At 37.2% G+C, this 15,356-nt stretch overlaps 1 protein-coding gene across 1 annotated transcript in view; it reads right to left on the bottom strand.

The window, feature by feature from the left end:
- LOC109412673 (atrial natriuretic peptide receptor 1) overlaps nt 1-14,339 on the bottom strand; it is a 67,474-nt gene extending 53,135 nt beyond the window's left edge. The window contains exons 1-2 of the mRNA XM_062850622.1: nt 13,883-14,339; nt 13,631-13,742 (exon numbers count right to left, since the gene is read on the bottom strand). Of these exons, the coding sequence (XP_062706606.1) occupies nt 13,631-13,742; nt 13,883-14,246 (476 nt within the window). The 5' untranslated portion in view covers nt 14,247-14,339. The remainder of the gene's footprint in view (nt 1-13,630; nt 13,743-13,882) is intronic.
- Nucleotides 14,340-15,356: the final 1,017 nt, after the last annotated feature.

Genomic DNA, 15,356 nt, shown 5'->3' on the forward strand with positions numbered 1-15,356 from the left:
CAAAAAAGACCTTTTTTTTAGCCTATTCATATTCAGAATAGCTTCATAACTTTCCAACCCAGGCTCCACAAAAATGTTAAAACAAGAAAATTACGGGAAGTCCTAGTGGCAATCGATTGTTTAGAAGCAATGATTTTAGCTAAGTGAGAAATACATTGCAAATTCCTAAAAAAAAAAATAAGGCAAAACTGACTTTTTTCTAAACAAATAAAAGTCTAAACTGATCTCTAGACATTTATGGACTAGATGAGGTAAGAAGTTTGAGATCATTGTGATCATAGAAGTTCCTGGTATGCAATTACAATGTAGTACCCAAATGATCAATTTCACCCCGCTGATCAATTTGACCCCGGTTTACGGTACCAACCTATCAAAGGCACAATATATTAAGATTCAATTAGAAGTCAAAATAAGAAATGATACAATTAATCCTCCGAATCACCAAGTCTTAGCTGCAAAAAAAAAAACAATTATTTCCAGCGAATGGCCGATTGAAGTTAAACTTCATGCTGTCGATTTGATTTTTACTGCGCGAGCTGTTTTCAAATTTTCTGTGGGAGTGAGCAGTAGGTCAGGTTCGTGCAGAGGCTCATTGGATATGGGACGGTTCGAATATTATTAAGTCCATCATTTTTTGGGAATTTTGAACCCCTCTCCTCTCTCTGTCACGCTTTTTCGTATACCTAACGCATAGAGTGTCACACTTTTGAGATCTCGACCCCCTTCTCCCTAAGGCCTAAACGAATGGCCCCTATTCAAATATGACGTCCATCGTTTAGAGGGAAGGGGTCTCAAAAGTGTGACACTGATGCCTGATGCGGTCTTCTATACGGACATCTCTATATGAATATTAGACATATTCTACCGTGGCTACAACTTTTCGACGTAATCGTAGTCAGATTTCCCATTAGGTATAACTCATGAAAAAAAAAGTAAACCATTAAATATTTTTTCATATTCGGATTCCTTGTAAAATTTTCGATACATGTGACCTATTGAACATTTAGTTTTCATTAGAATAATATGTTTAAAATGCGCATTTGTAGCGTGACGTTAAAACGCGCTACAATTCGGTCCCCTCTACCACGCTACCAACATTTTGAAAAATTTGTTCGGATTTTAGGGGGATTAGGGGCATAATGGACACCCGGGGCGAAATGGACACCCCTGTTTTTGCCGAAACCGTTGACTTTTATGTAAAACTTTTGATGCATAAGTGTAAAGGAACAAGTCATGGTCCTATTTTTCGAAAGTACCATTTATATTGCTCCAAAATAATCAAAATATCATTGAAATTGAAATATGTTTTTCATATGGTGAAATTCTTATAATTTCGAAGCAGTAGCAAATAAGGTATTACGAGTGTTGGAGTGTGTCCACCATAAAAATAAGTGATTTGTTACCTTATCTACATGTATACGGATGTTTAGCAATGGATGAAGTATTTTATTTTTCATCAGAATTTACTAAAAATAGCAATGTTAATGTTGTAGTCGATTTGGGGCGAAATGAACACCGGCTATTACGAATGGATGTACGCGCATTGCATACTGTTAGGCGTTTTAAAGAGTTTAGAGAAAATCAATCCGATATTTTTGCCAAAAATTTGTTTTATTAACTTTGATGTTATGTAAACTCGTCTAAGATGGAGTATTATATCTTTCGCATTGATCTCCGTAGGCATACTACTTAACTGATCGATGTAATCAAAGAATAAGCATAAAATATGTAGGGGTGTCCATTATGCCCCGATGGGTGTCCATTTCGCCCCGTACCTTTCCTGCCAGCCCTAAAAAACACACGATTTCAAATTCGATATTTCTTCACAATAAATACATTTTACCTTACTGTAAACGATTGAAATACGTAGGAAACAAGCTAAAGTTGTAAGCCAACTGATAATATGTTAAGTTTTTCATCGTTATACAGGTCTAACGTACTCATTTGCTTAGGGTGTCCATTATGCCCCTAATCCCCCTATTTTATTATTCTGAAAATTTCTCCCATATCATTGAAATTAATTGGTTTGGTTCTTCAATTCAGTGAAATAAAACAAATAAATTTCGGATTCGATTTTGGGTAGTCGACTTTTACATTTCGTGACGTTACAACGCCTGTTCAGTTTCAAACAGGGTTCTGCTCGTGTTGCAACGTCACGAAAATGCACACTAAAAAATCTCAATTTTAATAGTGACACAATTGATCGAACTGCCTGAAAAAGCTTTGACATAAACATAAATGTGCCACATTTTTACACTTTTTGTGACGTACGCATTAAGTTTATATTGTTTGAGTTCTTCCAGCCATAATTTTAAATCACATAACTGATAATTTAGTTCTCTATGCTGTAAATTTACGCGATATGTTCCAGAAACATAATGATTACTGATGTTGAACTGTCAAACAGCACCTTACAAAATCAGATGAAGACTGCAGTCGATTGGATATTTGTTTATTACGAAGGTGAAACAGCATGAAAACCGCTTATAAATTCAACACCGAGTTGAGCCACAAACCTGGAAATGACAATCCGTTGCCATCAGCCGATGCAGTGGTAAACGAAAACAGCCACGCTCAGTCAATCAGAAGGCGGCTTTGTCTGCTTGGCTGCGATGGCGGCTGTTTCAGTACATACATACACGCTAAGAAAATGTTACTCTAAAATGAGTAAGATTCACACAAAACTGAGCTAAACTGGAACAGCTCAAAAAATGAGTAAATTCCATTTCCAGCGATAGCGCTGGCCCAAGTGCAAAAATCCAACTGGTTTAAGCCGTATAATGTTCTTCGCATCATCAAGAATATTATACGGCTTAAACTGATGAGATTTTCGCACTTGGGCCAGCACTATCGCTGGAAAAAAAAAAATTACTCAATTTTGAGTTGTCCCACTTTAGCTCGAAAATGAGTGAATTTCCTGACCGTGTACACGCCAGCAGTGACGACGCGACAGCCGAACTGGCAAGTTCGTTTATGGTAGAAGTTGTTCATCTTCGACTGCCATCTCTTCAACGTGGTGAGTCAGCTGAGAGAGCAAGATCGAAAACTGACACTCTGAGGATCGAAGTTCGAATCCCGAATGGAACTTTTTGTATTTTTTTGTTTCAATATTCGGTGCTATAAATAGCACAGTTCTCAATCATGTATACAAGCAGCCGAATCGCTGAGCTGTTGCAGTAAAATTACCAGAGTCAGACATTTTCCGTTTCCTGTAAAAATAAGATCGCACACAATTTTGCGTCAAATGTGTTGCTTTTATATGTCGGACTTATATGACACAAAATTACAAGATTTTTTCGAAGTGTGTGCACATCACGTTAGAATCAGAATAATGAGCCAAACTTGCTCGAATATGTGAATTTAGTATTGTATTATCTTTACTACTTCAAGAGAAATTTTTATTCTATTGAAAATCCGTGTTGTGATAAATGGCTCGGAGGACCAAGTTAATGCTATCAGCAGTATGAATACTCCTTCATGAAGGTTAATAGCACCCACCTTCGGCTCAGTACCACTCATATTTATCTAATTTTGTCCTGATAAGACCGTTGAGATTTGTTACTTCGCACTACCAAATATTTAGATTTTCCAGCATAAAACTCATTCGCCGTCGAAATTTTTAAAAAAATATGCACATTTCACTGAAGAAACGTGTTCTCGCGGTTAGTTTTCAAATAAGGCTCTCTATGTAATTGAAAAGAAATTTATAACATTCATCTATCGAGTGTAACGTGTTTTTGTTCCTTTTTGTTCCACTCTCTAATGCTTGTTCTTTGACAGTGTCAGATATCCTCTGAAAATACTGGGAAAAACTGAAAGTAGTAGTCAAAATACTCTGTCAAAGAATAAGCATTAGTGGGCGAAATTTATCTTCTTTTTAACTTTCACATTTGGATTAGTTTTTGCATTTACAATTTTGCTGAGGACGTCAACCGCCTATCTCTTCATTGTGAACACATTTTTTCTCGTGTTGAAACACTTGTTGCTTATCTTTGGGCAGATATGCTTGACATTTTTTTTCTTTAATCCTTTCAGGGGGATTTATCAAAAAACTAATTTTAGTTTTAAGCTACTTCAGTAATTTTTGTTAACACTTATGGAGCCCATGTTTCAAATCCCCACCCGATATGTACATTTAAGTCTTTTTTCGTTCATATCCATTCGCATTGACTTTTCCAACCACGGAACGTGAACTGTGGTTTAACGGATCCAACAATAGAGCCCTACGAAACAGGTGGTTTCGTGTCGCCTACATGCCACTACTTGGGAAAGGCCAAAACACTGAAACGTGCCGATGGCGGCGTTATCATCTTGTCAGCCAACCACCACTACTGCGGGAGCCACCAACGACTTGGAGTGTAGGTGAAGTAGACGGCACTATAAGTAGTGCTATTATCACCCGGAGGCATGAACTTTTTGCAAATTAGTGGTTAGATACACACGGTCGACGGTGTTATATTTTTTTTTTTTTAGTATAGAAACTACAGAGCTGACCCCTGAATAGGCGATGAATATGCATTTGAGCAAACGTGACAGTCCCAGAAAGGCAAACTGGGATCAATATGTAGAATTGCTGAATTCGCATTCATGTACAATGGGAGAAACTATCGATTCGACCTAAAAGTTGGAATCATTTTCTCGAAGGGTAAATGAAAATATCATCAGTTCCTTTAATAGCGGTTGTCCCACCATAGAAGCATCTTGTACTAGAGACATGTCATGGTGGAAATTTAAACTGGATCGCCTTAGATTTTTTTTTTTCGTAAAATATTCAATAAAGCGAAACAAACGGGAGATTGGACTCAGTATAGGAAAGCCCTGACTGAGTACAACAACGAAATACGAAAATCTTAAAAAATATAGGGTGCAGACATGTGAAAACATCAACAGCACTCATGTAGTCGCAGGACTATTTATAGAAAACGCTTGCAAAAGATCATGCAAATGAATTGGGAAATCTGAAACGTGACGATGGTGCTTTTACCAAAACGTCACCTAAAACTTTGGATTTAATGATGGAAGCCCATTTTTCAGGTTCGGTTATAAGTGTTGCTTCCATTGATACTATATCCACAGACAAACAGACGTAACATTTGCGAAATTTCCATCGACTACGCTTTCAACGAACATTTTAAATTTTCAAAGTTGTAACTTTCACAACCAGAGGCGTGTGCATCGTTTTTCTATGCGTAAGACGTTTCACACTAGCGCCTTCTGTTGGCGATATTGCACAACACAGTGATTCGTGCAACTTTTCCACCACGTGATGGCAGTGTGAACTGGGCGATGGATTTCCAGGAAAATCGTTCAAGGTGTTACGTCTGTTTGTCTGTGCTATATCTCTGGAAGGTGAAGGATTTCCTAGTATAAACTCCACGGAGTCAAATAGTACAGTAAACACCGCCTCAGATTTATCTGATGAAATTTTCACGAAGGCCAGAGTGGAAAATGCAATTAGATCACTATAATATTGAGATGTTCAAGGCTAGTGTGAGATTGAATTACGTTCCATCAAAATGAAGACTTGTGAAAGTTATCTTTATACCAAAAGAGGGGAAGCGAGTGGGGGAAACATGTGATAATGTAAGCCTAAAAAGTGAGTATAGGGTGTCCCAGAAAGTATGGGCACAACTTTGCAGCTCTGCCATTTGGGAATGGATGCACAAACAAACTTTATTTTCACACATATCCTACCTCAATGTATTAACATCAAATGCCAATCATTAGAATTTGCATTTTACACTTCGTTTGAATGCGGTACAACATTCCCTAAAAGACCTTTCTAAGCTTCTGCACAAATTGCTATATTTTTCAATGGCATCGTTTAACAAATTGTTTTCTACCCATGAAATTAAACTCAATAAAAATTTAAAAAAATATATCCGTGTATTTCTACATGCGTATCTATTATACAACCCTTAGTTTGAATTTAAAACATATACTTTTGTACCTGAAAAATGAATTCAAACACCAAAATCGATATTATTGAAAACCCGATTTTCGAATAGTTGAAAACAAGCTTCTGAATAAACATCACAGCATGCAAAAAACTACAATTAAATTTCACTATAAGTTAAATAAATGCTTCAGCTTTCTAAAGTGTAGATTGAATTATTTTTACTCTCGTTCAAACATCCTTTAAAACTCGAATGTCTGTGGGCATGTCTTATCCAGAAATAGAAAATGCTAATTTTTCAGTTTTCTCAAAATTTTGAAGTACCCGTACGCACAGGTAAAACATTTTTTTATAAAAAAAAATCAATCAACCATCTAAGGAATCATGTTTTCGAATATAGCATGACAAAAAAAATCGAAAAAATTGTTTCGAATTTGGGTTTTAGGCAAAACCGTAAAAAAGTAGTTTGTGCAGAAAATTTCGAAGGTGTTTTTTCATTTTAAATATTATGCATACAAAAACCCTTTTTAATGTATAATTTCTTTACAGGAATCAATGAAAATACTTAGAATAAAAATACAAAAATAAAGAAAATGTTGTTTGTTAAGAAAATGATTGTATTTTCGTTATACAAAGTTGTGCCCATACTTTCTGGGACACCCTATATCAATGCACAATGGTCCGAATCCACGTTTTAGCAGGAAAAAAATCCGTATCTCTGTTTTCGTTAATTTTAGGCGTTTGGTGTCTTCAGAGAAGTTGTTTGAATTTGTTTGTTGCATCTTTTCCAAAAATTTTCGATTAGGGTGGTCCTCGTCTTAACTCAAATCTGGAATAGAACTTTTTAATTTTGAGTCATACGCGATCGAGTTCTTCAGCAAAACTGTAGGCAATGCTATTTCGAACAACTTTGCCGAATACGCCGTTTATCTAGCTCTTAATTTGAACATAGTAGGTCAATTTTAAGTTTTGACTTAGGGTGAGCCACCCAAAAACGTTTTTTTCGCAATAACTTTTTTATTTGATTTTTTTCGAAGATGTGAGCTTCGGAGCATTTGAAGAGCAAGTAATGATGCATATTTGTTCTAAACATTGCATGTTGCTAGGTCTTGTCATTCAAATGTTATGGGCAATTTTGACTTAAAAACAACGATGTCATAAAATGCTTATATCTCATGAAGCTGGTAAAATAAAAAAAGTTATTTAAGCGGCATTTGGAAGGTCACATATAAAGCCAAATTTATAGCAAAAATTACAAGAACGTTATTTTTAAAATTGGAATAAATCGACTCCAAAAATTCCCTTAAAAAATCGGAAAACTACATATAACTCATACAATTTTAAAGATAGAGTCAAACAGTCTTCGGAAAAAATGTGGGTTTTTACCATACCTAAAAGTTTCCCATACACAACTTTTTTGTAAAACGTGAAACAAAAGCTTGAAATTGATAATTTGTTTTTAAAGAATATAGTCGTTCTGATTTCCTAGAAAAACATAGCATGTACCCCTAAGAATCAAATTATCAATTTCAGGCTTTTGTTTCACGTTTTACAAAAAAGTTGTGTATGGGAAACTTTTAGGTATGGTAAAACCCCACATTTTTTCCGAAGACTGTTTGACTTTATCTTTAAAATTGTATGAGTTATATGTAGTTTTTCGATTTTTTAAGGGGATTTTTGGAGTCTATTTATTCCAATTTTAAAAATAACGTTCTTGTAATTTTTGCTATAAATTTGGCTTTATATGTGACCTTCCAAATGCCGCTTAAATAACTTTTTTTATTTTACCAGCTCCATGAGATATAAGCATTTTATGACATCGTTGTTTTTAAGTCAAAATTGCCCATAACATTTGAATGACAAGACCTAGCAACATGCAATGTTTAGGACAAATATGCATCATTACTTGCTCTTCAAATGCTCCGAAGCTCACATCTTCGAAAAAAATCAAATAAAAAAGTTATTGCGAAAAAAACGTTTTTGGGTGGCTCACCCTAAGTCAAAACTTAAAATTGACCTACTATGTTCAAATTAAGAGCTAGATAAACGGCGTATTCGGCAAAGTTGTTCGAAATAGCATTGCCTACAGTTTTGCTGAAGAACTCGATCGCGTATGACTCAAAATTAAAAAGTTCTATTCCAGATTTGAGTTAAGACGAGGACCACCCTAATCGAAAATTTTTGGAAAAGATGCAGCAAACAAATTCAAACAACTTCTCTGAAGACACCAAACGCCTAAAATTAACGAAAACAGAGATACGGATTTTTTTCCTGCTAAAACGTGGATTCGGACCATTGTGCAATGGTCCTAAAACTAAATGGCTAAAACAGTAAAAAATATGCTTAATTCAAATAAAAACAAGGCCATACTAATGCAGAGCCATGTAGTATGATATACTAGACGAAATAAGCATATATTTATTATGATATCGTAAAGAAAATTAAAAATTTTGATTTATCAGATACGAAATTTAGCGAGCCGTGTACTTTTTAGTGGTTTAAAAATTTTGATTGTCTTCACCTTCAGGCGCCGTCTTGTAAAGGTTGGTGACCAAAATAGAAAAAAAAAATAACTTTTCAGAAAATTAGCCTGTTAGAGATCATGTAACGTAGGTTAAGTGATTGAAGAATAAAAAAAAAACTTGCATTGATTAGAAAGTCGAAAGTCCCACTGTTCGTCAAGGATCAATCAAATTCTTTACATATGGCTCAAAAGTTGTATAATAAAAACGGGAGCAGGAATCTATGGCCCTGGAATAAAAATTTCAGTGGCTATGGGGCACTATCCTACAGTGTTTCAAGCAGAGATTCTTGCTATTTTGAAATGCGCAAATATCTGCCTTGAGGGAAAATACAGATATGCAAATATTTGATTTTTTTTTTCAGATAGTCAAGCTGCACTAAAATCATTATTGCGGATTTAGCACCAAATTGGTGTCGGAAGTAACTTCATTAACTTCCGCTGCCTTCCCTATGCGTTAAACATAACGTCGGTAGTAGTGCGCTGTATAGTAAATCTGATGCTCTATACAGCGCACTACTTCCGACGTTATGTTTAACGCATAGGTAAGGCAGCGGAAGTCAATGAAGTTACTTCCGACACAAATTTAGTGCTAAATCCACAATATGTGCTTACAAATGCACTTCAAAGCTTGTCTGGGAATGCATTCATTTACTGAACAGGTTGTACCAAGGAAACTCAGTAAATTTATACTTATCGGGTTTCGACTGTTTTGATATAGAACTTTGGGAGATGGCTTAGCAGTCTTGGAGGAATTTGAAAACTAGTTGTTTAAATCTTTCCCGACGTTTCGATCCGTTTGGGATCTTTTTCAAAGGCAAAACACCAGACATGGAAATGAGCAACGTAATTTATAAGATAGACTGCGCGGACTGCGAATCGTGCTACATAGAGATGACGAGCACGAAATTAAAGCAACGAATATCTGGACATCGGTCAAATGTGAAGAAACTAAAAACACTACTTGATAAGGGGCACACAAATACTGACACAGAGGTTCTCTGGGTAAGGGATAAAACCGCTCTCGTGAATCATATAGCTGACACCAACCATTATTTCAAACTAGAAGAGACGAAAATAATAGACAAAACATTCAAAACAAACAACCTAAATATTCTTGAGAGCTGCCACATATACAACACAAACCACACTGTAAATAAAAACACTGACACTGATAATCTCCATACAGCTTATGCAGGACTGTTACACACATTGAAAAATGAGAGAAATATGAGACGAAACTGATGATCAAAACAAACTTGAAGAAATACTCAAAAATTGTAAACACAAACACTAATGTAAAACACCCTGACACACACAATGACGTTGAAATGAAATATGAAAAGCAATGGTGGAAGACAGCAAAACATTGTGCCCGAATTCGACCAGCGCAGAATATCGTGGATTATCCGACGCACAAACCGTCAAACTTAGTCGGACCAAGTCGAAGTGAGTACACTGAGAAAAACGTGACCACGAAAATCTAGAATTAACTATTGACTCTTCTAGAAACAGACCATTTTTTCATATGACATTTTCACGTTATACAAAACCAATCTTGACGAAAAAACAGTAGCAAATCGGTAACTTGCAGTCAAATTATACCAATGTAACATTATTTTATAATACGATAATTAAACTATTTTAGAACCCTTGAAAAAGATCCCAAACGGATCGAAACGTCGGGAAAGATTTAAACAACTAGTTTTCAAATTCCTCCAAGTCTGCTAAGCCATCTCCCAAAGTAAATTTATACTGCGTTCCAGGTCAAGACCACAGTGAAGGGAATGAAATGACAGACGAGCTTGCTAAAAGTGGTTCTAATTTACAGTTTGCTGGTTCAGAACCATTCTGCAATATATCAAACTGTACAATGAAAATATACCTGAAATGCTGAGCTGAGCAGAGGGTGATATCCAATTGGATGGATGTCAAAAAGTGCAATAACACCAAATGCTTATAAAACCAAAAAGCTCTTAGAGCTCAAAAAGAGAGATCTAATTTACATACACTAGCCTAATAACTGGGCATTGCCCGACCAGGTATCACTTGAAAAATATTGACCAGATTCAGAGTGTTATCTGTCGTTTCTGTAATATCGAACGTGAAACCTCGGAACATCTGCTTTGCAGGCAAAGATTTCCAAATAGTAGTTGCTTGCAACCCAATGAGATCTGGTGTGCAGAACCTGGGAAGGTCTTGGGGTTTATAAATTTCACTGTACCTGACTGAGAGACGACGCGTCGTGGCAGAAGATGATTACTTGACACATGGTAATTAGCTAAATAGATGCGAATATCAAAACGAGACATGACACAAAAGTTCAGCTTGTTGGACTCAGTGGCTCAATTTTCCCAACAGCGGGGAGGTGTAAAAACGTTCAATTGAATAAAATAAGAAACTAATAGTTTGACTGTCTCTAAATCATCATTTTTCATTCTTTTAAACCGTGTGTATGTGCATTCAAACATCCGACGCACGTTGAATCACTTCAAGCTCTCTACCAGCAGAACTCCCATCAAGATCAGCAAGAAAATCCGCCGTGTCGCCCTTCATCAATTGTCTGCTTCTGAAGCGTATGCAAACATATTTATAAGCTGTTCAAACAAATCGCTCCATCAAATGCCACTCAGTCAACGCAACGTTTCCAGTTTGCTACAGCATGAATCCCGAACGAGCAAGCGTCTTCTATATAGGGAGTCAGACGGAAAGCAGAAAGTGTCATATCCTTATCATAATGCTGTGTGTGCCTCGCACCGCGTGTGCGGAAATCGTGTGTGCTCATACGGCAGGGTCAAAGCTTGCCCTCACCATCAGCTGGGGGGAGGGAAATCCTTTTTATTAGGGGAACTGGAGGGATAACGATCTTTGGGGGCGAAATGCATTCACGCTATTTCATTATACTTTGAAGGTTTTCTTCAGATGTAAGCAAACCAGATCTAAAGTTTAGGCAGCTGAGCACCAGAACAACTGGTGTATACTACATATAATATAGGACAAATGAAAGCGTGGAAAACGACAATTTCCCGCTTTTCGAAAGGGTGTTTGGTATGGCATCAACCCGATAACTACCACGCGCCTCCTTATCCTTTCATAATAACTGCCTTTAACCCGTAGGCTACGGGGATTACTACAAAATTTCATACTGCTGCCAAAGACGCAAACATCAATATTTTTCAATGAAATTTTGAGGTTCACTTCACTATTAATTGTAGTTTCAATTATGCTGGGAGCCACAAAAATTGGAGCCACGAGGACAGTTTTATTCCGGTGGACGTCTGGGTCAGGAGGGGTAAAAATTGCATAACCTTCCTTTTAGTAAGGCCCCGTTAGTTGGAATTCAAATGAATTCATCTGATAAGTTGTAAGTTCTATGTATTATTGCATATTACGTCAGGCCTGGGGGTTGAGAAGTGTACACGGTCAGAAAATTCACTCATTTTGGAGCTAAAGTGGGACAACTCAAAATTGAGAAAATTTTTTTTCCAGCGATAGCGCTGGCCCAAGTGCGAAAATCTCATCAGTTTAAGCTGTATAATATTCTTGCTGATGTGAAGAATATTATACGGCTTAAACTGTCTGGATTTTTGCACTTGGGCCAGCGCTATCGCTGGAAATGCAATTTACTCATTTTTTGAGCTGTCCCAGTTTAGCTCAGTTTTGTGTGAATCTTACTCATTTTAGAGTAACATTTTCTTAGCGTGTATAAGTGGTGTAAAACTTATTCAAGGCTTCCAAAATATTTTGAATTTTGAGTCTAATTTCTATGCGCTTGTAAAAGATTTTAAGGCTCGCAAGAACTAGATTTTTCTGTCCTAAGCTAGGCCTGGCCTTAAGCATATTAAATTTAACCATAGGTGAAACTTGATGGTAACATACTGTTTTTGTATGAAAAATCATGTTTTTCACGAAAGTTGGACGATTTTGGAAGAATTTGCCTACATTTAGGCGTTTAATGCGGGTCCTTTTGTAGAACATTAAACGCCTATAAGTAGGCAATTTCTTATTATTATTATTACTATATATTTAAGACACTTTACCACTTAAGTGGCATTCGTGTCTGAATAAACTATTTTACTTTACATTGATTTTACTTAGATTTCGTTATTAATGTTACTATGTTTAGTAAACTTTAAGATGGCTGCTTCACGTTGCGATAGGCAATTTCTTGTTAATTTTTTTTTTAATCTGTATTAACGAGATTTTTAGCCCTAGGCTAGTTCGTCTCGGGACCCACGTTTTACTTCCCTTCCGAAGGAAGAACTCACATTTTGCGAGTTTGTCGGGAGTGGGATTCGATCCCAGGTCCTCGGCGTGGTAGTCAAGTGTTCTAACCATCACACCAGGTCCGCTCCACGGTTGTTAAAATTGTCTTACTTTCGTGAAAAACATTATTTTCGTACAAAAATAGTATGTTACCATCAAGTTTTACTTATAGGTAAATTCAATATGCTAAAGACCTAGCTTAGGACAGAAAAATCTACTTCTTGCGTGCCTTAAATCTTTTACAAGCGCATAGAGATTAGACTCAAAATTCAAAATATTTTGGAGGCCTTGAAAAAGTTTTACCTCCAAAGCAAAAGATCCAGAAAACTATAGTCTCACTTTGAATGCATAATCACATTTGCCTAGAAGGGGCGTTATGCCCCTCTTTTTTCTACTCCGCCACCAAGAGGCACCGGCGCGTCATTCACCAACCCATACCGCATTAGATGAACCTCGGCACCGCAAACACTTTTCCTCGTCATTTCGAAACATCAAGTCAACGAAGCAAGGACTTGACTGCGGCAGTGATTTCCTCACTTAGGATGTTAATCATTTATCTGGATAATTATGGGGGTGGTTTGCAGGAGTGAATTGCGAGTTTTTTTTTTTATTGTATCACTGAAGATTAACTTGAAGAATTTTGCATTCTTTAAGGATTAGACAATACAGCACTCAAGCGTCATCAAATGATGAGTGAGTTGTGGATTAGTAAAGGAAAATATCATTCTTAAAAAGGAAATCCAGCATATGATAAATAGTAACAAAAGCATAGCAGCATTATTTAAATAGCAATAATATAAAAACAAAAACAGTACTTTAATCCTTTGCTTTGAATAAGATAAAATAGGGCCTTAAAAACGAACGGCATGAAAAAATCATCTGGTGAAAAAAAAACATACGGGGAATAATCAATTTATTCTTTCGATATGACAATTAATTTAACTTACCTTGCTTGAACTTTTTTCAGCTTGATATTATGTGTCTTCCCCAAAAAATCGTTTATAAAGTCTAACGCTAAATCTACAGCTGGTCCACATCGTTCCAAATCAAATGGCGAATCTGTAAAACATAATCAATCGATGTTTGCATTAATCATCTACCTTATTAATGAAATTAACAATATTGACTCATCTGAAAATTATTGTACAAAAACATAAATCATACTACCTACACACATACAAATCAATTGCACCACGTACCCAAATGAGATGCCATTAGCACTCCAACGTTGAATGGGGTGTAATTAGTACTGATATCTTCCTCCTGCACCTCGATGCGGTTAATCCAATCGGCCGACCGTTTGGCGACTCGGCTACCATTACCGGACCCTGCTGCCCCCAGCACGATGGACAGACCCAGCTCGTCCTCTTCGAAGTATGACACATCATCGGGACGTTCCCGCACCGATTCGCTAAGATTGTTCAACAGCATGGTGGCCACATCCGAGTCCTCCGGTGCCATCGGTGACCCAGAGCTAGGTTTGCCTCGAGTGTAGGATGATAAGACACAGCTCTGGCACAGCAGCAGCAGTAGCACCGGAAAGCGAAAGAATTGGCCGTACATGGTCGTGGACTTGGTGCGGGGCTGCACTGGTGACTGAACTTAATTATTCACTGAAACAATTACCAGTCCATTGTTCACGTGACATTGTACTACCTCATGGCTTTGCAAAGGGAAAACATCTTCTGCTGGTGTGATTGTACAAAAACGCCAAAAATGCCTGCAATCAATGTGATGTTTTTCGAAATGTGGGTGCAATTAAATGCTTGATTAATTTGCATTTTACATTATATACTAAATCAGATTCAGGACATCAAACAGAAATTCCAGAAACATTCTTAGTGCGTATTGACGTTGAATAAGATAACCTTCATATAGGTGAGTTGTTTTACGCGAGTAATTTTTGACTAGCTTACAAAATAACATGAAAGTCATGCACTTCTATCAACAAATTCGTAAAAAAAACTTTGTTCGACTGTATTTTTTTTCATCGCATTAACAAACTCAGGGCATAATTGCACATTAGAAATGATTATCAGGTAAACGAGTTCAAAAATACCATAGCTCTAAAAATTAAGTGACACCCGCGAAGTAACTTCCGCGAAGTGAAAGTGTCAAGTGAGAAGTTCGGACCTGCCAAAAGATGACTTCTGATGCTGAGTCCACCAATGACAAAACCGTCATGGAACTGACGGCAGCTCAGTCTCAGTGTACAATTTGTGGACTGTCTACAAGCGACGAGGTGATGCTCGGCTGTGACGGATTTTTGAATGGTACCACACATGTTGCGTAGACATCGATGAGGACAATCTGCCGAAGAAATGGTGCTGCCAAAGCAAGGCATGTCAGTAGGAACCCCAGGAGTACCGGCAGAAGCAGAAGGACACCAAGAAGCAGGCTCGCACCCGTAAACACGGCAGCGTCAGCTCTTGTCTAGCTGCGTCTAGCGTGGAAGCAAAGGGCGCTAGAAGAGAAGTAGAAGCGGCAGTTGAAGAGCTGGAGATGGAGATTAGCGTGGGACACAAAAAGACATTTTACTCCTGTACCTTGTCCTGTACACTTTTTGAGTTCCATTTTGGCCCCATATCAACTGTGCAAAATTTCAGCTCGATCGGAGACATTATATTTTAGCGCCAGCCGTTTTAAGTTTTCATACGATTTACTATGGGGAAA

This window comes from Aedes albopictus, chromosome 2, assembly GCF_035046485.1.
Source record: "Aedes albopictus strain Foshan chromosome 2, AalbF5, whole genome shotgun sequence".
Lineage (NCBI taxonomy): Eukaryota > Metazoa > Arthropoda > Insecta > Diptera > Culicidae > Aedes > Aedes albopictus.